Raw genomic sequence first — 26353 nt, 5'->3', positions numbered from 1 at the left:
CATAGAAAGGGTTCCACCTCAGCATCAAGGGGAGATTTCTTGATCCCCTTAAAGAATGGGGAAGGAGGCCAATTCTCGATCTATGTTGACTAAACATATTCATCCGAAAGCTAAAATTCCACATGAGCTCTTTGGCATCAATAATTTCCTCCCTAGAAGTCTACAGCAGCACATTGAGGCTGGGTTCCTCACATGATCTGAAGAGTAAATCTGTTTGCTCTTGGCCCACACAATCCAGCCAGCATGAGATGCTGTCAGATAATAAACCTACAAACATAGTACTGCTATACAGAAACTTAGCTTTTAATAATCAGCAGTAGAGAAAAACAGATCTTTTCATAAGGGTTAGCATAGAACAAAAAAAAATCTGTTTTAAAGACACCTGCATAAAACCTGTCATAGTTTTTCCCATTGAAATGAAGTCACTCTTTGATATTTTAACTGTACTATTGTACTATTTCTGCATTACAACAGTTGCTCGGTATCTTTGTCAAGAGGCAGAAACTGATGGATTAAAAACTAAGAAAAAATACAACTAAATTGGTATCAACCAATAGAACTACAGCCATTATACAACGAAACAGATATGCCAAATATTCCTAAACAGTCACCCATTCATGTGGTGAATAGTACAGATTAGTGTCATTTTCTTTCCAACGTAGGTGCTTTAATGACCCCAGTACTATGGTTTCTGAGTGCCTCATACCCTTTTAATGTATTTATTAGAGCTGTCAAGCGATTTAAAAAAATTAATCGCAGTTTTAATTGCACTGTTAAACAGTGCTATTAAACTCCTTTTACTGAGCTAGGTGGGCTCCCTTCAGCTGAGCGAGCCCTTGTTTGCAAGGGAGGGTGTATTTTACCTTAAGGACTCTGCATGTGCCAGGGGAGGAGAGGCTGGTGCAGAGCAGCAGAGCTTGCCAGGCTCCTGTTCTCTATGGGGTACCCCCTGGAGCAAGGGGCCAGCTGGGAGGCATTGGGGCATGGAGCCAAGGAGGGTGGGGGGCAGTCCCTGGAGCGAGTGGCTGGCCAGGGGCAATGGGGCATGGCACGGGGCCGGGGGTCGGTCCCGGGAGCAAGTGGCCAGCTGGGAACAGTAGGGTATGGCATGGGGTGAGGGCTGTCAGTCCTGGGAGCGAGTGGCTGGCCGGAGGCAAAGGGGCATGGTGCGGGGCGGGAGGTCGGTCCCGGGGGCAAGTGGCTGGCTGGTAACAATGGGGTATGGCATGGGGCGGGGGAGAAAGGATATTGGCCCTGGGAGCAAGTGGCCAGCCAGGGGCAATGGGGCACAGTGCAGAGGGGTCAGGATCCCTACCTCTCTGCCAGAGCCGGGATGAGAACTTCTTGTCTTTTCCAGCCCTCCAGTGGCGGCTTGGGTTACTGCGCCTGACCAGACACTGTCAGGTCCTTTGGCAGGTGATGCCTGCCTCTCCATTGCGATTAACACTTTAATTGTGTTTTCAATTAATTGTAGGCATTAACTGCGATTAATTGACAGCCCTAGTATTCATCTTCACAACATGCCTGTGAAGTAGGGGATTGCTAGTATCCACATTTTTACAGCTAGAGAATTGAGATACACAGAGATTAAGTGATTTGCCCAGGGTCAAACAAAAAAGTCTGTGGTGGAGCTGGTAAGTTTCAAACTTACTTATTAAAAAGCGCTACAAATAAAACACAATTTCTAAAGAAGTCTTCCAAAATTATATTGCAGCACAGCCTATACATGAAAAGAAAATCTTGGCTTCCATTAAATGTCTGCATCTTGAACCAAAAAAAAATAAAAATCAAGATGATGTCATTGGACTGCAGAATAATTTTCAGAGGGAAGCCCCATTATTTATTTTGAGTCTGGATAAAGAGCTAAAACACAAGAATTTAGCAAGATTAAAAAAGGAACAGTCCTTTATATGGGTAACAAGAACATCCAGAGCTGTTATAATTAGTGCTAAGAAAACATTTGGAAGGGATATGAAGCCTCATATTTCAGAACTTAACCCAATTGCTAACTAGAAGAGATGAATGTAGGAGGCAGATTATTGCACATCTACAGAAAATTAAAACTAGATTAGATGCCTCAGATCTCTGCAATGTCTCAAAACCTGTTGTTGGGCCATGAGGAAATAGGCAATCAAACTGTACCACTTAACTTGGTACAGGAATCAGCATTTTATACCCAGAAGAAGCAATTGATGACTGACTCATCCTTTGGGTTTCTTGTCTCTTTATTTACCCAGACTTGTTCTGTTTGCAAGCTTCTATTGCTTGAGAATAAGGTTATTTAAACATAATGTTATTTTAATACTGGATTTTCATAAATAGTAGGTACACATAAATCAGATACCAAAGAAACTGGAATTATAACACAAACCTGTTGTCACAAGATTTCCTGCCACTCTTGCAGATGCAAGATTTGGAAACCTGGATGAGCATTCAAACTGTTGGGCACATCTTTACAGCTGCCATCAGTTTTTGCATCACAAATGATTCATAAATGTATTATCTATGAAGTGTTTAGTATTAGTTGATTGGAGAGCACTCACAGATTTGCTGTGGAACTACTTCAGCCACAAAAATAAAATGGGCAAATTTGACACAGGAGGCTGTAATGATAGTCTAGGAAGCGTTAACACAGTAGTCCAATCTTCAAATAGATCTTTTTTGCGTGACTCTTCCCTTGGGGCTGCTTCATGAGAATTGAAATCTGTTAATGACTCTTGTTGAGAAGAGGATATTTTCTTGGTATAAATTCAGCTGTGATTATATTTGTTGATAGCTCCTAATTTGAGGTGCAACAAGCACACAGGAGAACAGAACCAAAGTGCAAAGATTCATGAAGAGATGAGTACATTTTCAGCTGCAGGTAGCAAGGGGAGGTTTGGGCCTAATAAAGGAAAAGCACTTTGCCCAAAAGAGAGGAGACCAGAAGCCTGACGAATCACATTAAATCCAATTTATTTAAATAAATAAATTAAATAAGTCTTCCAACTGGTTCCAGGAAGATGTATCCCTGAGAGGATCCCAATTATAAGAAGTGGTTGACAAGCAGGAAGAAAAGTCTGAAAAGTTCTGATGAAGGAAAACTCAGACTTCTTTTGCTGTCTTCCCAGGATTTATCTTATTAAATGGACTAACAGCATTATATTGATTCCCTGGCGTGTTACAAATTAGCTGTTCATCATCTCACTCACGCATTTGTAGCACCACTAATTCTTAAAAACTTTTAAACCCAGCTTCTCTCCCTGCCTACGTCCATAACCTCTAATACAGTTTTACTCGATTTATCCCATTGGGTTTATAACTAAACTGTTCACTTTAATGACCAGCAAAGACTCCGATATAATTCTTTCTCTTCAAATATTGAATGTAATGAGTTTCTTTAAATGAGTGCTGGCTAGGCCTAATCTTGTGTAGGAACATAAGAATTTATAATGGAACACACAAATGATCCATCTAGTCTAGTATTCTTCCTAGTATGATATCTGGCCTATATCAGAGGAAAGCAAAATAAATAGCTAATGTACTTGGACAGTACTGCAGTGCTGTACCACAGGGATGTATTTATTCCTGACCCCATGTAGTAAGTCTCTTACACCCAGAAACATGAAGATTAACAGCCATTGTAAATGCTGTATCCTCCATTTTAGAGCCTTATCCTGCAAAATACTGAATGTGTCCTATGAATTGCTGAGTGCCCACAATTTCCATTGAAGACAAAAGATGCATAAATGTTAACTACCACCTACAAGAGATTAGAAACAGTACATCCTAAGATACTGCATTCATTTGCCATTCACCTTGCACTTTGACAGTATGTTCATTGGTACCTCTGTTCTATTTTCCGATTAACATTATTCAGCTCATTTGTGTGGTTTTATTGTGTGTGGTGTCTTATTTCTGGTTTGTTTTTTTGCCTACTTGTATGTACGTTGAGAAATTCCATGTTTATCCTTCTTATTACCTACCTCCCCCACATACATCCCCAGTGGGCCCATTCTTATTTCCATTGACATCAATGGCAGCAAGTAAGTTCCTTTCCATTTCACCTTTTTTATATATGTATGTATGGCCCTCACCCTCCCGAGGGGTGCAGCTGTCTAGAGTCCATTTGAAGAAAAGGACAAGCGTTCAATACCCACCCAAAAATATCATGCCTAAAGACAATATACACATAATAAAGCCAGATAATATTAATCAGAAGGTACCACACAAGTGTCAGTGAACATAGTATTAGAGCAGAAGGTAATTAGTGAGTACATGTAATATTGAGGATGCAGTTTCTAATTTATTTTAAATGGTAATAGTAATCTAATGCACCTTTTGTTACGATCATTCTTTCCACCTTAATAAACTGCTTGCATTAATGCAAAGAATATCCTATTTTAACTGTCTTGCCTGGATGATTGGAGTTAACGTGCACCATTTTGGTACATATCTGAGAGTTAATTGCTGTATCTGCAGGGAGAAGGAAGTTAGTCCAATTTAGTCTAGTGTATTTAGCCAAGAAACTGTATGGAAAGCTAGTATTCTTTCGGGTGTTTTTCCTTTATGTAAATTATAGTGGTATAGAATCTCACAGCGCATAAAATAGTTGTGTACTAAGTTGGATACTTAGCTGGGTACTAAGAATTTGGTATCAAAATTTTTGTATTGATGTTTAAGTTGCCTTAATTGATTTTCAATATCAGCAAATGTTTTCTTCAGGACAAGGAAAACTCAATGCAATGAATCTATCATGAGCAGGGATCTATTTCTCTTTGCATTGAGATAGGGGTTATAAACCTTTGTAACTGGTTTTGTGAGTACCCCTTAATTGAGTACTATTGATAGTTATTTATCTTTTCATCTCTACACCACTAAAGATAGAAGTAGGCATAGTGTAATATTTTCATAGATTCATAGATTCTAGGTCTGGAAGGGACCTTGAGAGGTCATCCAGTCCCCTGCCCTCATGGCAGGACCAAATACTGCCTAGACCATCCCTGATAGACATTTATCTAACCTCCTCTTAAATATCTCCAGAGATGGAGATTCCACAACCTCCCTAGGCAGTTTATTCCAGTGTTTAACCACCCTGACAGTTAGGAACTTTTTCCTAATGTCCAACCTATTGTACATTGCTCTATGAATTCTTTTTTCTCTGGCCCAAAGAAACTTTAGGAGCAAAGCAGGTTAGAAAAACAAAACATTATCTAAGGTACTCTTCAAGCATCCCTTAAGGGGGGGGGGGGGGGAAGAAAAACAAAGCTGTGTTAAGTATTGAGTAATCACTTTTGTAAAAGGACTATCAATCTATTATTTTAAGAAATTCTGTGTGGCAAGCTTACTGTTAGAAACTACTGAGCTAACAATCACTTACAACATTTACTTTTTTGGACCTTAATATGGAATTGGTCTCTTGTTCCATGAGGAAAACATCATGCTTTATGCTTTAAACCACACAACTCCCTACTAGTAACCCTAGTTTTGAGAAAACGTAGCTGTCAGTAAGATTCCAACTAAGATTTGGAAATTGAGATTAACTCCCCCACAGAAAGAACAGTAATCGCAAACCAGCTGAAAATGCAGGGCCTCTCCAGCTCCTTCTACCTTTTGTTGGTTGGTCAGCAATCTATTTATAATCATGTATTCTTATTTACCCTATCATGGACTATACTAGTGATCAGAAATTGGCTATTGATAAAGATTAACACAAACTATACATTCTGGTCATTAGACTTTATGAAGTTCAGACACATATTATTTGTCAGGGTCAGGATAGACATTTTCCTGGCCTGGTTTACAGCATTTCAGAATATTGTATAGTAAATTGTTTACTTCTGCAGCTCTCATTTTGAGAAGCTACAGAAGCAGCAACAAGTCTCTCTCTTTAATCAATAATCAGGGATTTTTGCCCCAGCAATCCCATAAAAATTATACTTGTTTTAATGCCTCACTCTGGTAGACTGCACATAGACGAGGCTTTCTCTTTAGGCAATAGGAAAGCATTTCTGTGTATTTAGACCATTATTAAATAATGCAGCTGGCATATATTTGAACAGCCTGCTATTTGGTGTTTTGGGATCACAGAGTGTTTTGTGCAAATCTTCTTCCTTTTGTGCGTCTGAGTTTAGCTTTGAACTGTAACCATTCAGATTTGCCTGGTTTCCATCTGAAACTATAATGGCTCAGATTTGCTTGGGTGTAGACTCGGTTACTACATCAGAGGTGGGCAAACTACAGCCCGCAGGCCACATCCGGCCCGGGGGACCCTTCTGCCCAGCCCCTGAGCTCCTGCCCCGGGAGGCTCACCCACGGCCCCTCCCCCGCAGCCTCAGCTCGCCCTGCCGCCGGCGCAATGCTCTGGGCAGTGGGGCTGTGAGCTCCTGGGGCAGAGCCACTGCAGAGCCCGGCCTGACCCGGTGCTCTGTGCTGCGCGGAGCGTGGCTGTAGCGCCGCCAGCCACCAGTGCTCCAGGCAGCACGGTAAGGGGGCAGGGAGCGGGGGGGTTGGATAGAGGGCAGGGGAGTTCGGGGTGGTGGTCAGGGGACGGGGGTGTGGATAGGGGGCGGAGCGGTCAGAGGGTGGGGAACAGGGGGGTTGAATGGGGGCAGGAGTCCAGGGGGGCAGTCAGGAAGGAGGGGGGGTTGGATGGAGCAGCGGGGGGCAGTCAGGGGCAGGGGTCCTGGAGCTGGGCCATAAAGGGGCGAGAAGTATGTGGGGAGGGCGGATAGGAGGGGAGGGCCAGGCAACGCCCCCCTCCCCTAACCGGCCCTCCATACAATTTCCAAAACCTGATGCGGCCCTCAGGCCAAAAAGTTTGCCCGCCCCTGTACTACATGTTTACACAATGGGGCCCTGATCTCAGAAGGGGCCTCCAGGCACTATTGTAATGATATATCATCATCATGTGGGTTCACTCTCCTCCGCTGGGCCAACTTTGATGGGCTATAACTCTTATTCCTTCTCTGACCCCTCTGGAAGCAGAGTATCTGGATTGGTGTTAAGCTTGAGTAGTCCTTTCCCTCAGGAAGGCACAAGGATTGTCATTATGGTGAGGCTCCTTGCACTGTGTCTCTCTAAGTCTATATTTGCAAACTGCACATGTTACATGTTATTAGGGTGTTAATCTGTTTTGCTAGAAATGTTAAAATCAAAGCTTAACTCCGTGCTATACATATTATTCCAAACATAACCTTTTTAGATAGAAAAATATTGATGTAAAATTGGGCATTGCAAATATTGATATATGTACATTGAGTGATAGTGAACAGTAAATTAGCTACGACATTGCAGTGCTGTGAGGGACACAAGAGAGCCTTTGTGCAATTGCATCATGTCAAAGAGTAGGGCGGGAGATAACAGTCACTTTCTTTATGAGGCATTGATAACTATGTACCTCATTAATTGCTGGCATCCTGGGTGCTATTGGCAAATTGGAGGGCACACAAAGTACAATGGAACCTCACAGTTATGAACACCTGAGGAATTGGAGGTCGTTTGTAACTGAAATGTTCGTAACTCGAAACAAAATGTTATGGCTGTTCTTTCAAAAGTAGAACTCAACATTGACTTAATACAGCTTTGAAACTTTACTTTGCAGAAGAAAAATGCTGCCTTTAGCCATCTTAATTTAAAAGAAACAAGCACAGAAACAGTTTCCTTACCTTATCAAATCTTTTTTTTTAAATCAGAGGGGTAGCCGTGTTAGTCTGTATCCACAAAAACACCGAGTAGTCCAGTGGTACCTTAAAGACTCCATGCATCTGAAGAAGTGGGTTTTTTACCCACGAAAGCTTATGCCCAAATAAATCTGTTAGTCTTTAAGGTACCACCAGACTCCTTGTTGTCTTTTTTTAAAACATTACCTTTATATCTTTTAGTAGTTTACATTTCATACTGTACTGTACACTATTTGCTTATTTTTTTGTCTCTGCTGCCTGATTGGTCACTTCCAATTCCAAATGAGGTGTGTTGTTGACTGGTCAGTTCATAACTCTGGTGTTTGTAACTCTGAGTTTCTTCTTCTAGTAGCAGCTCCATCTATGAATAAGAAAATAACAGCACTCTTCTGCAGTTCTTCATTAACACAAAAAACGTTTTCTTTAATACTGTAAGGTCCAAACTAAAAAAATGAAGATGTAATTCTTATAATTATTTCTCCAGTGTTCAAAATGATTAGAAAGAACTTGATCTGTCAAAACTAGTTTTATACTTTAGGTTTTGTACTAAATAGTCTGTATGAAATATTAATGCTCAGGATCAGTTTGAATTCAGCAGCGTAGATGAGGTATTACTGCTTAGTTGGAAACTTGGACTCTTTCTTTATTAGGATGATCGGCTTGGTCCCTTTCTTCATTTTGACCCTTTTAGAGTTGAGGCACTAATTCACAACCCTGAATTCATTCATTTATGAATAGACTGTAGTCTCTTTGTATTCACTTGTGGACATCTAAGACCAGGTCATCATTCCCTCAAATGTATTTGTTACTATGATTTGACACTTGTTTTCTGAACTTTTCTTAGCTTTATGGATGGATGGTGAGCAGTTTGCTGTTGATAGTCATATTTAGGCTGGAATTTTCCAAGCACTAAGCACTGGTCTAAATGTGCTTCTACTGAAATGAATGGGAGTCTAACCCATGACCTCAGTGGTAGCAGAGGTAGGCCAGGGCTGATTGCTTTTGAAAATCCCACCCTCAAAATTAAAGCTCTGTTGATTAGTTGTGATTGGACACAAGTGTTCCTGTTCTGATTGCAAGAGTCTAATGTATTCCTTCTAATAAGGAAGATGGCTTGAAAAAGTGACTGAGGGTTAAAATATCTTGAGGAGAGGTGCCAGATCAGATTTCCTTTTTGGGCCAGATCTTGCAGTGATGACATTCCTAGAAAAATTAGGATTCTTTTAGGATTTACTGGGTCGGTGGAGATTTTAATTTTCTTTTGTCATTCACTCAAATTGAAAATATGTGGTCAAATCCTTGTCTGACTCCTTCAGTTGCCTCTGTGCCAGGGTTCTAGCAATGGGTTTTGAAAAACCTTTCCTTCCATTGTGTAAGCATGGGTCTCAAGATCTCTTTCTTGAGTGGTAACAGCTAATTTAAACCCCATCATTTTACATGCATGGTTGGGATTATGTTTTCCAATATGCATTACTTTGCATTTATCAACATTGAATTTCATTTGCCATTTTGTTGCCCAATCACCCAGTTTTGTGAGATCCCGTTGTAACTCTTCGCAGTCTGCTTTGGACTTAACTATCCTGAGTAATTTTGTATCATCTGCAGATTTTGCCACCTCCCTGTTTACCCCTTTTCCCAGATCATTTATGAATATGTTGAACAACACTGGTCCAGTACAGATCTCTGGGAAACACCACTATTTATGTCTCTCCATTCTGCAAACTGACAATTTATTCCTAATTCTATTTACCACTTCACAACATCCACTAAAAATGGAAATAGTGTGAAGCACTAGCTATTGGAAAGGAAAGTGGGGAGCGAGTGTAGTGCTTGCCCTGTGGTACAGTGCCATATGTTACAACTTCATGTGCTAAACAGCTAGAGAAATTACATTGTTTATTGAATTGTGTCCTCCATCACACAGCATATGTTCTTTAGGCAGCAAAATAAAATGAACAGTAAAATATATGTGTGGTGCCCACTGATGCTGAGCTTTGTAGTTTTAATGAAAATATAATGCAGTATTTAATCCTAACGGACTGTCATAGTTGTTCAATAACTGTATAATGCTTTATAGCAAAAGGCAAAAACTGTAACTTAGTGGATCAATGATATATAATGGCATTAATGTTTTTTTTCCCCTACACCGTGCAGTAGAACCAAAATTTATAAGGTACCGTGTAAACACTTAAACTAATCACAATAAAGCCCCGTGAAATTTCTGCCGCCTTCTGACTATGGGCCCAATCCTGCTACCACAGTAACCAGTGGGAATCTTTCCATTTGATTTGTGTCAGTATGAGAGCAGAACTGGTTCAACTACTGATATTCTAAGCAACTGTATACTACTGTCCCCATTGGGTACATGCGTGTGTGTGGGTTCAACAGGTTCTGCAATCAGTCATGATTTGGTATGAGAGAAACCACTGGAGCTGCTGAGAAATTTTCTGGTAGAATCATTTTCCAATGGATAATGCAGTTTCCACAAAATCAAAATTTTCCTCGGGAAAATTTAAATTTTGTCAGAAAAGTTTGATCTTTCCATCAGGAATATTGAAATGAAAGCTCCAGCTTTCCAGCTTCTTGGCAGTTCACCTGGAGGGCTGACTGGGAAACCAGGATCCCCTGGCGTCCAGGTCGCACCACAGCCCCTCTGGCGGGCTCCAAAGCTCACCAGCCTTGCCTGCCCCCTGTTCCATCGGCTACTCAAAGAACTGGGTGGCTAGCTCCCCAGCTGGGTAGCTCCCATGGTTGCCCTGCTCCTGAGCTGGTTGCCTCCCCAGGCAGCTGGCTCCTGAGGAGCCAGGCAGATGTCCTGCCAGGTGGACAGTCAGTAACCTCAAAAATTCTGTTTTGGTTCTCCCCAAATGGTATTTTTCTGGAAGTTCCTTCCTGCAAAAAAATAATAATGTTTTTTGACTTTTTGTCCTGATTCATACAGACAAAAATTCAAAAACTTTCACAGGAAGTGATTTCCATTTTCTGGCCAGCTCTAGAAACCATAGCTTGAGGATTACCAAAGTTGTTTTTGGTTATATGTCATATTTAGGGTGCTAATAGCTTCACTATTTATAGGCAAGCATTGAAATAGCTGGTGAGCTCATAATTACATCTGCTACTATCCAGGAGGGGCATTATCATTTTATATGACTTCTAGAAGCATAGCTTCCAGAAGGTTGTGCTTTTAAAAGTGATGAAACAATTCTATCCAGCCCTACGACTAAATTTCTGGGAGAGCCAATACTATGATTGAACTATATGTGACTTGTTTTAACTGTCAAAATATCTGTGTTACTATCAGCTTTAGCTCATTCCCCCACTTCTCCTGGTACGTATTCTTTAATTTAATGTCAAATCCAATACTACTGCTGGCGGTTAACTATTTTAATTTTGGTGATGCTAGTCGGTTCACACTGGGGGTCTATTATTGCCTTTATTATCATACTTATTTTAAATAAAAGCTATTATCCCGTTTCTGTTTACATTGTGTATCCACTGTTTGGCTTGTGCTGAAAATTATTTGGTTTTGAAACAGTACCTATTAATAGTAAATGTCTGCAATAATCAATATCTCCCTCCATCTAAAATCCACTGGAAAAAATGTCCATAGTTAAAAGTTATAGAGATGCAGATTTCAAAATCTTTTGCTGAAAATTCTACATAGCAAACAATAAAAAATTTGCATAGTGAACTATGATGATAAGAGCACTTTGATTTCATTTCCCAGTTGTTCTACTGCTACATTTTATATAAATAACAATTAGCATCTGAGTTGTTTTAAGTCACTTGAAAAATACAATCTGTTGTATTCATATATTTTTTTAAAAGATGGATCCTTCCAAGTCTGTCTAGTTATAATCTGTTTTTAATGAGGAATAACATCTTATTAAACAGGAGACAAGATAATTGGTTTCTTCCCCTTATTATCCAAAGAGAGAGAGCACAAGGATCAGTATATATGAGAGATGCATAGGAATATCTCACAGTAATTTCAGTAATCTGGTAATTATTTCTGGGTCATCCGTTATATCTTAATTGTGGCTACCCATTACAGTAAGAACAAGAGAATCAGCAAGTAGTCATATTTCTTTAACAAATACTTTTCTTTATTCTTCCTTGTCTATACAGTCATTCCCAGCACAGCACTGCAACGCGTCCACCCACAATGAGCTTACAACGAACCATTTCTCTGGAAGGGTAAGGCTGTTCTCTGTCTCTTGAGCTGCTTAATATGGAAGCTGAGTTTTTCTCTCTCTGTCTCTCTCTCTGTCTCGCTGTCTCTCTCTCCAACTATATACTGACATGTACCAGATTGAAGGGGGAAAAATCTGTCTGACCCAGTACTAATACCAGATAAAATACACAAATTCTTCATGTTGGAAGGTATGGCACTCCCCTTCTGTGCCCTCCAGGAGGGATCTACTGTTAAATGGGGTTTAGAATGCAAGAACAAACCTACTGTGTATTTTTGGAATTGGTTCATGGTGGAGCAGAAGGTCGATGGTGCATTGTGCTACACTCTTTAATAGCATGCCTTTTCCTCTCAGCCACCCAAACTCAGACAACAGGACTTTAAGGGAGGCAACATGGGGTGTTATTGCAGATCCCTTGGCCCAGTCACAGGTGCAAATATCCCCAGTAGTATTAACATGCCTGCTTCCCCCTTGGTGACTGAGATTTATGGCTGCAGGGAAACCAGCTAGGTGGAGTGTCGAGGCTGTTGGAACCAGGCGCCAATGTGTAAATGCAAATAGCGTTGCTGTGGAGGGCAAAGATCTTCTGTAGCTTTCCTTGAAGCTCTTGGAGGATCTGCAGAAAAAATTAATATTAGGAAAAGAATTGGTGAAAGCACTGATATGCAACAGAAAAATACAATTTTGGGGTGGTTTTACTGAGGAACTTTGAACCCGTCAAGCTGGAGTGGATAAGACAGTGGCAGTATACACTTCCCAAAGTGTAAGTTGACAGGCAAGTTTCTGAGTTCCCTGCATGCGTATTTTAATTATTATTATTGATAATCATGTTTATCACGGTAGTGCCTAGTGACCAACCAAGATCTGGGGCCCTTTGTGGTAGGCATTGTATAGACACAGAGTAGCAGACAGTCCTTGTCTTGATAAAATAATCTCATAAACAAGACAAAAACAGAGTAAACAATGTGATGGCAGCAAATAGCATGTTAGCTCCAAGGGGTTTATTTGTTTTGGTTTATTGACTGGTGAGATATGGTGTAGTTATCAGGGATTGTTGGGGGTTGGTTTACATTTTTGTGTGTGGTCCATTTGATGTTTTCTCTCATTGCTTTGTTTTTACCAATGTGCTACAGAGATTAATTTGAACTCTGTTGCTGCAGTGAAAAATTGCATAGAAAAAAAGCTCATTCATTTATTTTCAAATTAGGTGAAGCTTAATTAAAGACTTTGTGACTTATTATATATAGCAAGCATCAAGTTCAGTATTTCTGATGGACATATCCTAATTAACACTCAGGACACTTAATCTGTCATGGAAGTAATCTGCGTGCCATCACTTGAGTTCATTTCACTTGCCTCGAGTTAACATTTACATGTAAAAACAGAAAAATATTTCACACTAATCATGGAAATTCTTACTGATGTCTGATTCTAAGCCATGTTAGCCATATTACTGTATGGGTGAGTTTCTTTCAGTGTAGCAAATTATGCCCAAAACTGAATACACTAATTCTAGAGATAGAACAAGAGCTGTTTGATTTAGAAAAATTATCCGATGCTTGTGTGTGTGTGTGATTTAATTGTAAAAATGCAAATCTGCTAAATTTTCACAAAACTAATGGGGGGAAAGATGATTCATCCACAACCAAAGTCAACTGCTTTCATGTCTTTAATAATATCAGGACAACTGACAGTTGTATGGAGTGCTTGGATTTTGGTTGCACTGGCTTGTTTCAGAGGGCTAGTTTTAAATTTAGTTTTGATTCTCCCCTCTGATTCATTGTGTGTAAAATTCCATTACTGCAAAAAAGGCCTAGAGCAAAAAAGTATAACATGACCCAATAAGCAAGCAATACCTGTCCTCTTTTTTTTTTTTTATGCTTTCAGAATTGAGTCTATGTCAGACTATCAGAGCTAGGGAAACGTGCCATTTCCTCCTCCTCTTGTTCCCCCATTCACTAACACTTCCTTCCCCATACCATGCATACACAAATCTACATTTATTTTGGATTTAGATACAAAACAATGCTCTAATTGGTGTTGGGTTGGGGGAAGACTCCTCGATACTAGGCCCTGGGCTGGATCAAGGTAATCTGGGATCCTACATACAACAGGATATAGGGTTTGCAATGACTTCACCCCACAATTAGAGTGACAGTGGCTGAGCCCCTCCCAGAGAGGTGGAAGTGGCCGAATGGACTTCCCTTCTCCTTCCCAAGCTTTTTGTATGGCTGATGCAGCGGATTTTGAAATTGGCTGAAAGTTCATGCAGATAGACTGATATTAATTTCCAAACCACAACAATGAACATAAGAATATAAGAATGGCCATATGGGGTCAAACCAAAGGTCCATCTAGCCCAGTATCCTGTCTTCCAACAGTGGCAAATGCCAGGTGCTTCACAGGGAATGAACAGAACAGGTAATCATCAGTGATCCATCCCTTGTTCCCCATTCCCAGCTTCTGGCAAACAGAGGCTAGGGACACCATCTCTGCTCATGCTGGCTAATAGCCATAGATGGATCTATTATCCATGAACTTATCTAGTTCTTTTCTGAACCCTTTTATAGTCTTGGCCTTCACAACATCCTCTGGCAAAGAGTTCCACAGGTTGACTGTGTCAATATGTAAAATATGAATGCGAGGAATAAGCAGGAAGAACTGTACATAAGCTAAATCATGACTTAACTGGCATCAAAGAGACATGGCGGGATACATCTCATGACTGGACTGGAATTGGCATAGAGGGGTTTAGCTTGTTTAGGAAGGAAAGGCGGGGGGGGGGGGAAGGAGGAGATGATGCATTGTATATCAAGATATATATAATTGTTGAGAGTCCAGAAGGAGGTGAGATGCAGACCAGCTGAAAATATCTGGGTGAAAATAATAGGGGGAAAACAGGGAGATGTCATAGGTGGGGTTTACTACGGGCCACCAAATCAGGAGTAGGAGGTGGATGAGGCATTTCTAAAATAAATCACAGAAATATCCAATACACAAGACTCGTTAATAATGGGAGACTTTAAGTACCCAGACATCAGTTGGATAAGTAACACAGCAAAACACAAAATGTCCAGTAAGTTCTTGGAATATATAAGGGACAACTTTTTGATACAGACTGTAAAGGAAATAACTAGGGGACAGCCATTGTAGATTTGATTCTGACCAACAGGGAGGAATTGGTTGCGAATCTGAAGGATGAAGGCAATTTGGGTGGAAGTGATCATGACATGATAGATTTCATGATTCTAAGGAAAGGAAGGAGTGAGAATAGCAGAATAAGGACAATAAACTTCAAAAAATCAGACTTTAACAAACTCAGAGTACTGGTAGGTAAGGTTCAAGGTGAAGAAAAATAAGGGAAAAAGAAGTGCAGGAGAGCTGGCAATTTCCCAGAGGCAATATTAAAGCTGCAAGAGCAAACTATCCTGATGCAAAGGAAAGGTAAGAAGAATAGTAATAGGCCTATTCAGGCCAAAGGGTCTGTATCAAGAGCTCTTTACCTGAAAATCAAAAAGTAGTCTTACAAAAAGTGGAAATATGGGCAAATTACTAAGGAGGAGTACAAAAGAATAACACAAGCATGTAAGGACAAAATAAGAAAGGCTAAGGCACAAAATTATTTACACCTGGCAAAACTTGCAAACATATCACCACTGTTACAATGATCAACATCCCCCACAGCACACCTTTCAAGATCCATGGATCCTACACATGCCTATCACAATATACAGCATACCTCATCCAGTGCACTAAATGCCCCAGTAACAACTATAAAAAGCATGCGTCTGACGAAGTGGGTATTCACCCACGAAAACTCATGCTCCAATACATCTGTTAGTCTATAAGGTGCCACAGGACTCTTCGTTGCTTTTTACAGATCCAGACTAACACATCTACCCCTCTGATAAATAACAACTATGTGAGTGAAACCAGACAACCACTATACTCTTGGATGAACTCATACAGGAAAATGATAAAAGACCCTATCACTTGTGGGTGAACACTTTTCACAAAGTGATCACTCTATATCTGACCTATCAGTCCTCATCCTCAAAGGAAACCTGCACAATACTTTCAAAAGACAAGCCTGGGAGCTTAAATTCATAACTCTGCTAGACGCTAACAATCATGGACTGAACAGAGACACTGGATAAGTAATATATGGAGATATACCTATCTCATAGAACTGGAAGGTCATTGAGTCCAGTCCCCTGCCTTCACTAGGCAGGACCAAGTACTGTCCCTGACATTTTTTTTTTTAGGCCCCAGATCCCTAAATGGCCCCCTCAAGGATGGAGCTCACAACCCTGGGTTTAGTAGGCCAATGCACAAACCACTGAGCTATCCCTCCTCCCTAAGATGTATGTTTTATTACAACAATCTTTAATCCACTAACCCCCTCTTTTTGTCCTATGTCTGCAGAAGTGTTAACAGGCCATTCTACCTTGAATGGTCCCTTAGAATAAGTGCTAGTTACTTATGCTAAATAATATGTTCCACCTTGCATTTAGCTGTGACTCTTGGAGTACTCTCCCGGGCATGACGAAGAACTGTGTGTGGTTTGAAAGTTTGTCTCTCACCAACAGAAGTTGGTCCAATAAAAAAATATTGCCTCACCCACCTTGTCTCTCTAATCAATTTGTAAGCACCTATATATATAAGTAATAGTCAAAATACATTTGTAAAGAACACATCATACCACACCAACCTAATTTCCTTCTTTGACAGGGTTACTGGACTAGTGGATGGGAGGATAAAACTGTAAATGTTTTTTACCTTCATGTTAGTAAGGCTTTTCAGATACAGACCCACATGACAGTCTCATAAGCAAACTAGGGAGATGTGGTCTAGATGAAATTACTAAAAGGTAGGTGCAAAACTGGTTGAAAGACTGTAGTCAAAGAGAAGTTATTAACCGTTCACTGTCAAACTGAGAGTATGCATCTAATGGATCCCACATGGGTTTGTCCTGGATCCAGCACTATTTGATATTTTTATTAATAAATTGGATGATGGAGTGGAGAGTATGTTTTTAAAATTTGCAGATGATACCAAGCTGGGAGGGTTTACAAGCACTTTGGAGGTCAGTATTAGAATTCAAAATGACCTTGACAAATTGGAGAAATGGTCTGAAATCAACAAGATGAAATTTTAAAAAGACAAGTGCAAAATTCTACACTTATGGAGGAAAAATCAAATGCACAGCTACAAAATGGTAAATAACTGGGTAATACTGCTGAAAAGGATCTGGGGGTTATAGTGGATCACAAATTGAATATGAGTCAACAATGTGATACTGGGCTCGATGGACCTTTGGTCTGACCCCATATGGCCATTCTTATATTCTTATGTTCATTGTTGTGGTTTGGAAATTAATATCAGTCTGTCTGCATGAACTTTCAACCAATTTCAAAATCCGCTGCATCAGCCATACAAAAAGCTTGGGAAGGAGAAGGGAGGTCCATTCTGCCACCTCCACCTCTCTGGGAGGGACTCAGCCACTGTCACTCTAATTGTGGGGTGAAGCCATTGCAAAGCCTGTACCCTGTTGTATGTAGGTATGACTTTAAACTGATTTTTATGCTGACTTCATTTTTGAACCCCCAAATCCTCAAAACGTCTTGTGTAATATGCCCCAAAACATTACATCAATCTGTCAATCACTCCATCAGGGTTTCTACTATAAACCTAGCTTCAACCACAGAGAGACCAGCATAACACAAGTTATGTTAAATGATGTGCACATGAAGTACTTTGGCTTAAGTGCATGTAATCATTTTTCTGTCTCTTGGGCAGCCCCACTGACTTTAACATTCTTCTATTTTGTCCTTGTGAGAGGAGTTCAGTCCCCATCAGTGGCCCCTGTTTGCTACTCATAACTTGAAAAATGAAGGTGGGTGGGAAGGAATACTGCCATATGATTTAAACACCTTATAAATCTCATATTGGAGTTTTTGTTTGTGCTTTGAAAGGTGAAGCTGATCTGTTTTCACCACCAAGCCTGACCTTTATCTTAAATAGTGGTATGTCTAGTGGATTCTGGAAAACTGACCAAATCAGTATGAAGTCATGCATTTGCAATTAAGAAATGCCAAAACAGCAGGAATCAAATGGTTAAGAGTAAAGAACTCATTACAAGTATACTGAATAGATACAGTAGATAAGATGAACTTTCTAAATGTTACACAATAAATTATTATGGCACAAATGGCTGGATGGTGTAACAATTTGTATGTCAGAATCTGTATATTTAATAAAATGGAACCCAAACAGCAAAATAATGATCATTTTCCTATGCTACTTTTTAATATATATTAATGTAACAAGAATGTCCCACACTTTATCAAAACATTTATCCAGTGTAGGAATGCCAAATTTACAGTGCTGGGCTGCAATTATGAATCTGGCAGCAATTAGTAAGAAGGTGGTTTATCTTGTTTGTATTTTAGTAGTATTCAGAGGTCCCAGTCAATGAAGCTGATGAATTGGAAGAGGAGGGATGGAGAAAGAGATAACAGTAAAATGAACACATTAAGCAAAACAACTAGGAGGCCCACCTTGCCACCTGCCTAACCATCGTTAGACTGCAGTGTTTTGTAAGCATCACAGAAGAGGGATATGAAGGAGAACGATGGTGGCTTTTCAGCTTTTGATGGGGCGTTCATGTCAGATGTAAGGGTGACAAAAAAGAGGAAAGGTAATTTAAGGGAGAAGTGAACAAAATGGCGACAGAAACTGGCATTGCCAGTGGAGCAAAGGCAGATGTTCATATGGTGAGAAAATACTAGATTGGATAACTGGGGCACTAAATTACAGTAAAACAGAAGTATAGATGATATAAAAGAAACTTTAAATATACTTAAGTTTCCCTTCATCGGACTTTGATATTTTTTACATACCTATATATTTATATTTCATGTCAAAGCTGCAACCTTTATAAATTTTAAATTGTTCTCTCATGATGAATGAGACGTTATAAACATCTTACATACTGGCACAGTCTCACTTTATCCTGGGTTTCCATGTTAAGGTGAATGCTGTCTCAGTTTGAATGACCTTTTTCAGGTCTTTCCTGTGTTGGTCCTCTTTGTCTATCTGAAATAAAAGTACAAAGTGATTTATTAAAATTTGCTAGAGCAGGAAAAGATGTGAAATAAAATTGGAATTATTATGTCAAAAGGGCTGGCAGTCTGAAATGAACCAGTTGAGGCTATCTGGCCATTGACTCTATGAAGACAGACTCCTGTGGCTGCATGGAGTCCCATTGACCCTGCTTTGAGTAGTGAATTATTTAAGGAAGGCAGTATGATCTAGTGGTTAAGTGCACTAGACTTGGACACATGAGACTGGGACATCTAGTCTCAGGCCTGCCACTGTTTGACCTTGGGCAAGTAATTGTACCTCTGTTTTCCCTTCCAACCTTTTCCTGTCTTGTCTATTTAGATTATAAATTCTCTGGGGAAAGGACTGTCACTCACTATGTGCCTGCCATAACAGGACCTTGATTTTGGTTAGGGCCTCTAGGTGTTACTGTGATACAAATAACAATATAATAATTAATTTCCTCATGGGTTTTCTGTGGTGGTCATCACCATAGTATCTGAATGTCACATATATTAATGGATGGGTCCTCTCAATACCATTGTGAGGTAAGTGAATTATTTACAAACAGGAACTGAGGCACAGGGAGATCAAGGATAAATTTCTCAGAAGTCTCTACTAATTTGGAGGACCTTGTTGATTAATGTCCACCATGATACGCCTAGGTAGGGTTGCCAAACCTACAGGATTGGCCTGGAGTCTCCAGGAATTAAAGATTAATCTTCAATTAAAGATTATGTCATGTGATTAAATGTCCAGGAATACATCCAACCAAAATTGGCAACCCTAGGCCTAGGGCCTGACTTTTCAGAGTTTTTAGTGTTTTTAATACCTCTTTGAATGTTTAAAACACTGTAATTAACTAACTAATCCTCTCAACACTCCTGAGAGGTAGGTAGATAAGTATTATTACAAGGTATTATTGCAAAGAAAATACTGAAATTGGTGATACACAAAGTATGCAGCCAAATGCACAAAATAAGCAAATTAAAAACAGAGAAGCATTTTTTCACTAAGTTTTTTTCAGTTACAGTCATCCTTAGAAGTTACTTGTGTTCATAACTTGCCAATTTTTTAATCTCTGGTTTTTAATCCATACTTGTTATGAATTTATGTACCTATGATAAGTAAAATTGTGGGGACTCCTAGATTTTTGAGCATCATTCTGTTGGCTACAATAAGAGACTAGTATTATGTTTGAAAGATGGTAGGTACAAATCTTGCAGATAGAAGTGTGATTTTTCAAATTGTTGGTGCCTCTTTATTAGAAAAACAAAAGTAAAAAAAAAATAAAAGAAAACAAGTTTGCCCTGATATTTTATTTGTGTCTTCATACCAAAACCATGACTTACCTGGTAAGAGTGAAAAATTGTTTTGTTATGCAGGGTAAAATCTTTAGAAGCACCAATTGGAATATATGTTCCTAAATGATTTGGATACTTTTGAAAATTTTCCAACAGCATTTTATTACTATATATTTATTGCAAAATATTCATTTAATAATATCTAGCTCTGCAAATTTGTACAATGCTTTATAGAACATATAGATATGATACATTCCCTGTTGTGAAGACCTAGTCTATCTTTTAGGCTATCAAAATAGACACATTTGTAACTCAGTGGAAGAAATGCTTTGGATCACTTATGAGGATTACAACTCTTTGCTTGGCTATTCCTCCCCATCATGATTTCTGTCTATCTTGTTATGTCTTTGTTTCCTCCCTCTGCGTCTGTGTCTTTTCCTTCTTTTTCCCTTTTCTTTTCTTTGTCGTCTCTCCTATCTACACTCCTCTATCCAATTCTCTCTTTTCAGTCCTTCATTTCCTCTCTCTCTCTCTCTCGTTTTATGCTTCCTTCTCTCAGATTGTGATTTTTTCTCTTCATTCTCCCTGCCTAATTCATGGTTGGTGTCTCCGCTGCTCTGCTCTATCTGTATTCTGGTACAAAGCAGCAGCAGGGCACAGAACATATAAAAGTGCTAAGAGGCTGCACTGGCACCTAGAAGCACACTTTCAGCCTCATTTATCTAAAAAAATATTTAAATGTGCTATCTAACTGAAAAGAGAGAGAGTGGGGAATGTATTTCAAAAACATTGAAAAAACAGTGTCTGATCTTTTGAGTGTGCCTTTACAATAGCTGGATAGCCCCATCTAGTGTCTGAATATAGTAAGATTTTTAAAAATCAATCCATTACTTGAAATTACTCTCCCTTGCTTTGCTTTGGTTGTTGTGTTTCTGTAGGCAAACAGTACTTTCTCCTCGGCTTGTTTACTATAAGAAAACTTACCATTTCTAAACTGCTGTTTATTATTTCCATTCATTAAAAATACATTAAGCTTATTGTATATTTACCAGCACAATGTCCTCTTGACTTGTTTCATTCTTTGAGGATCTCCATTACTTAATATAAAGCAAATACCTGCATTCCACTCAGTTCTATTTGAATTTTGTTCTTTTTAAAAATATTAATAGAAGAGAGAGAGAGAAGTTTTCCTGTTGTCCTTTTCCAGATGTTCTCCCAGTCCCCCTTGGACCATAACAACTGAAGCTCCTGTTCCTAGTTATCTTTAATCATTATTTCAAAAGAAGATAACTCTAAATTGAGCAATTTATATGCCAGATGAATACCTAAATATGTCAGAAGCCAACCTTTAGTCCCTCCATATTTAACTCCTTCTTTGAAACTCAGCTAAAGTGTTGTTAGACTAGTCCCTTCCCATGTTATTAGCAACAGATAATCTCAAGCACATATTAAAACATAATACCTACTTGGTGCCTGGAATGTGGTCTGATGGTTAAAGCATAGAACTGAATTTAAGGTTTAAGGTTCAGTTTCCAGTTCTGTGACCAGCTGATTTATGTATTTATTTATTTAACCTTGGGGGCAAGTCACCCATTCTTCTTCTGCCTCAGTTTAACTACTTCCGAGGAGTTGCTGTGAGGTTTAATTTATTATTGTTATAAAAGTGCTTTGCTGTCCTCAGATAAAAGACAATGTGTAGGTGCCATGTATTGTTATTTACTAAATCCATAATATCTACCAATTACTTGTGATATCTGAAAATTGGTTAGTGTCCTTCATTTCCCATGATTTTTCCAATATCAATATTACCAGTGAATTTCCCCAAAGTAAAGTGCTTTATTATTGAGCCCTTCTCTGCAAGATGCACTGAAATGGAACAAAATGGATTGTGCGAAAGACTGGGAGCCAAGAACTCCTGTGTTCTCATCACAGCTCCTGACATTTTACCCATCACTGTTTGAGCTTCCTCAGAAGATAATCACCCAAGAACAAAATGTGAATTGTGCTGTCAAGAGGCCAGAATTACAAAACAGTGCTGTCAGGGCTTCAGTCATAAAGCTGCTGACTTGGTCAGATGTCATTGATTATTAACAGAGCCAGCTCTTTGTCAATCTGTATAGCTTAGTATCCAGTAAATACCCAGCTGTATTGACCTATTTTGGCTATAGTGTTGGGTGTTCATATTTGGATCCCCAAGCTGCGTGTCATATACAGTAATACTAAACTGAATAGGGACTATGAGTCTGATTTCTCACCTGGATGCTGTATAGAAATGTTTGTTCAGCTTTACTGCATTTTTTCAATGTTAAATGTCCAAGTAAATAATAATACCTAGCTCTTATATAGTGCTTTTCATCAGTAGATCTCTAAGTGCTTTACAAAGGAATTATCCCTGTTTTACAGATTGGGAAACTGAGGCACAGAGAGTTGAAATAAATTGCCCATGATAACCAAGTAGGACCAGAGTTAGAGTTGGGACTAGAGCGCTGGTCTTCCGAGGCCTAATCCAGTGTTCTAGACATTAGCCAACACTACCTGTATAAATACCTGATTTCTCAATCCATTTAAACCCAGAAGACCTGAATTATGTTAAATCTGACCTTCATGTGTCCATGGTAATGCTAAATTCATTGCTATGTAACAAATGAGTGGCAGCCACCCAAGAGAGAAAACCTTTATCTTCTTATTTGTTAGAAATACTTGACCTTTAGTATATAAACAATCCCCAGGATATAAAAAAACTGAACAATATGTAGCTTTTCCCAGAGCGCTATTATGTGACCTGTTCTCTTACTACCCAGTATAAAGAAAGAGATGGAAATTGGGAGGCCATGTAGAGCATGATTAATACCTCCCAGTAAGGTTCAGTTTCCTTTATACAATAACATTACAAAAAATGCTCCTTTGTTTTTGTCTGTTTTTAAAAATCAAACACCAGAATCAATCAGCAGGGAGACAGCTTACTTGAAAATTATCATGAGACTAAGCTCACCATCTGAGTGTCAGTAATGGGCCTTTACTCGGGCAAACTCCCACTAATTTCAATAGGAGTTCATTTGTAAAGACTGAGGCCCCAATTCTGCAATCACATCAACACCTGAGAAACATGACTCACTCAAGTAGTCCCATTGACTCCAATGGAATTACACACATGAGTAAAGCTAAGTACATATTTCAATGTTTGCAGGACTAGGGACAGATTGTAGCCTTCATGCTTTGAACCAGTGGTTTTGGTACATTAGGATCTGAAAATGTTTGAGGACCAATCAGGTAGTAGATTAAGTGTTTTGGAAGGAGATGCTTCCATACACTTTTACAAATTTAGTTGTCCGCAGGATTGAATTTTTTTTTCTACTGCAGTACATTGAAAAGCATATCACAATTCTAGCCCTAAATTTAGTTTAGCCGCTAGTACAAGGGAGCAAGTGATTACATGAGGATGAAAAAATGCAGCAGGCTTTAGGCAAGCTACAGTGTGGACAGTATTTTCAGTGACTAATTTGTTACTGTGTTGCAGGCAGCCTTTAAGATTAATGTTTAGATTAGGTGAATCACGGAGTGACTGGACAGCTCAGAGGACTGTTAAAGGGATTTGGAGCTTTCACCTGCACACACTATACCTGTTCAGTGTTGTGACAGGGTGTACCTGACCCTCTGAGACCCCCTGCTGGAGGCCTTGTGACCCTGCCACACCCCCGTCCCAGAAAAGTGCAGAGGAGAGGGACCTCCAAGCTGCCTAAAATGTCTGTGTGGGACACGGCCAATCAGGGCCCAGCAGGCTAGTATAACAAGAGCTGCAGGGCCAGAATGAGAGCAGTTCCTTGCTGGAGCTGGAGGAGTATGGAGGGTGTGCTTGGCTAGCTGAGGGAGCCAGGACCTCAGACACAGAAGTGCTGGCAGAAGCTGGATGGAGTAAGAAGAAACCCTGGGCTGGATTCTGGGACTCAATCAGGACAAGGCCCTGAGGTAAGGGTGAAGAAGGGGTGGGGCTGTGGGGAAGTGGCCCAGGGAATCAGAGCAGCAGTGCAGCTTAGATAAAGGGTCATGGCAGATGGCTGCTATCTACAATGTCCCTGGGATGGGACCCAGAGTAGTGGGTGGGGCTGGGTCCTCTCATCCCCCATTAGTCACTGGGGGGAAGTGGCCTGGACTTAGAGGCACCCCAGAAGAGGAACTGAACCCTTTAGTGGCCCAGCAGTAGAGCTGAGGGCTCAAAGTCCCGGAGAGGGCGAAGACATTGCCTCCAGGAGGGAAGCCATGGAGTATGGCTTGATACCAGGGCTGAGACCATTGATAGACTACAGGACTAATTAAGGACCTGAGCCCCAGGAGGGCTACAGGGAGTGAAAGTGGAGGCTCACACACACTTGACCAGGGGTCACTCATGAGAGATGAGTACATGCTATCAGAGGTGGTAAACAGAGAATGTCAATTTCCAGGCTGGTCACTCTTGTACTTTTCTCCATCCGCTTTAAAAGACTGATGGGAATAATTAAAAGAAGTATTTGGTTTGCAGGTACGAGTTGCATTTCACAATACAGAAAGCAACTACTTCTTTCACAGAAGGGGGTAGTTTGGGGGATTTGATGCTTCATTTTCCCTTTTATATCCTACAATATTGCTGATGTAATATCAAGAAAATACATTTTTAAAAGTCACCAATTAGCCTTGGGAATCCCTACAAGTGCATTCTACAGTTTTAGGGGATATTGTATCTGAAGGGAAAGTGGAGGTAGAAGATCTCTGAAATAGATATTTTGATCCTTTAGAAATCAGAGGCTCTGAAACTGTGGTTCATTGCCATTTGGGGAGAAGTGGCTGATCACATTGTGTTTTCAATTGAGAGAAACTGGACAGATGGGGAAGAGCAAAAGAAGATAGTGGATAAAATTTTCAAAAGTGCCTTAGAAGTCCCTTCTGAGAAGGGACTTAGGCTGTGAAATTACTAAGATGCTTTTGAAAATGTTATCCAATGTGATTAACATTTTTCATAAAGAACAAGACACCTATTGCACTGAAGACAGATTTTGCATCTGGATGTTAGGGAGTCACAGATGGGAGGGGAAGTTATTCACAAAATAATTTCTCCACTAAAATATGAACCACACTGTGGAACAATTTCAGAACTCGTGTAACGTTGTTCCAAAGCCCCAAGAGCCTGAAGGTTTTATGAAAATGTATTATCATCCCATAAACTGGATGTACCCAATATTATCTACAACAAATACAGTGCAACTACCTGGAAGATACATTTTATTTTTCAATCAAATGTTGGGTAGACTTTTTTTAAGGAATGGATCTCTGGACTGGGAAATAGGAGACATAGGTTCTAGTTCTGACTCTGGCCTGCTGTGTCATTTCACTGCACTGTGCCTCAGTTTCCCCATCTGTAAAATGGGGATAATGATAGTAACCTCCTTTGTAAAGTGCTCTGAGCTCTACTCATTGAAAGTGCTATATAAGAGCTAGGTATTATTGATCGCATAATTTTGAGCAACTTTTGAAAACAGTAAAAATACCCATGGTGCCCTTGGGTGATAAAGCAGTTGTGTGCCCACAGATGTGTATTCCTGACAGGGTCAAACCAGACTTTCTTGTAAGATTCTCTGCTTTGAACTTGGTGATATAAAACACTGATGTTACTTGATCTAGCTAGGGCAGAGTTGGAAGAGCTTCCCTTTGTATCTACTGTGTTTTTTCTCTGTTTGTTTTTAAGGTGTTTTTTAGCATGACCCAGAGCATAAAAGACAACCCACTATAAAAATGTAGATCGTTTACCAATGCTATATATAGTATTGGTGTAAATAAATGTGTGAAATGCCTTAAAATGTCTTATCACAGAAATCCACCATTTAACTTAGTGAAATCCATTACAATGGGATAAATTAATAGGTAGAAATGTTCAGTTGTCTTGAAAAAATAAAAAATAGGACACTATGCATGTTCCCCAATGAATACACCTATCTCATTTATTAAATGGTTTTATTAGGTAGTAGCCTGCTATTTTGTCTTAAAGAAAAAGTAATGTGACAGAGATGCTAAGTGGTACATATACACTATCTGAATCGGTAAGCAATGCTATTTTGTTTCT

The 26353-nt window shown here is 39.7% G+C and overlaps 1 protein-coding gene across 2 annotated transcripts in view; it reads left to right on the top strand.

Moving 5' to 3' along the window:
- Nucleotides 1-26353, top strand: part of DLG2 (discs large MAGUK scaffold protein 2) — a 581213-nt gene that overhangs the window by 247594 nt on the left and 307266 nt on the right. For both annotated transcript variants that reach the window (XM_026651698.2, XM_026651699.2), the window contains exon 10: nucleotides 11790-11858. In XM_026651698.2, coding sequence (XP_026507483.1) covers nucleotides 11790-11858 — 69 coding nt within the window. The remainder of the gene's footprint in view (nucleotides 1-11789; nucleotides 11859-26353) is intronic.

This window comes from Terrapene carolina, unplaced genomic scaffold, assembly GCF_002925995.2.
Source record: "Terrapene carolina triunguis isolate 2854851 unplaced genomic scaffold, T_m_triunguis-2.0 Scaffold97, whole genome shotgun sequence".
NCBI lineage: Eukaryota > Metazoa > Chordata > Testudines > Emydidae > Terrapene > Terrapene triunguis.
This window is presented reverse-complemented; position numbering and strand designations above follow the sequence as displayed.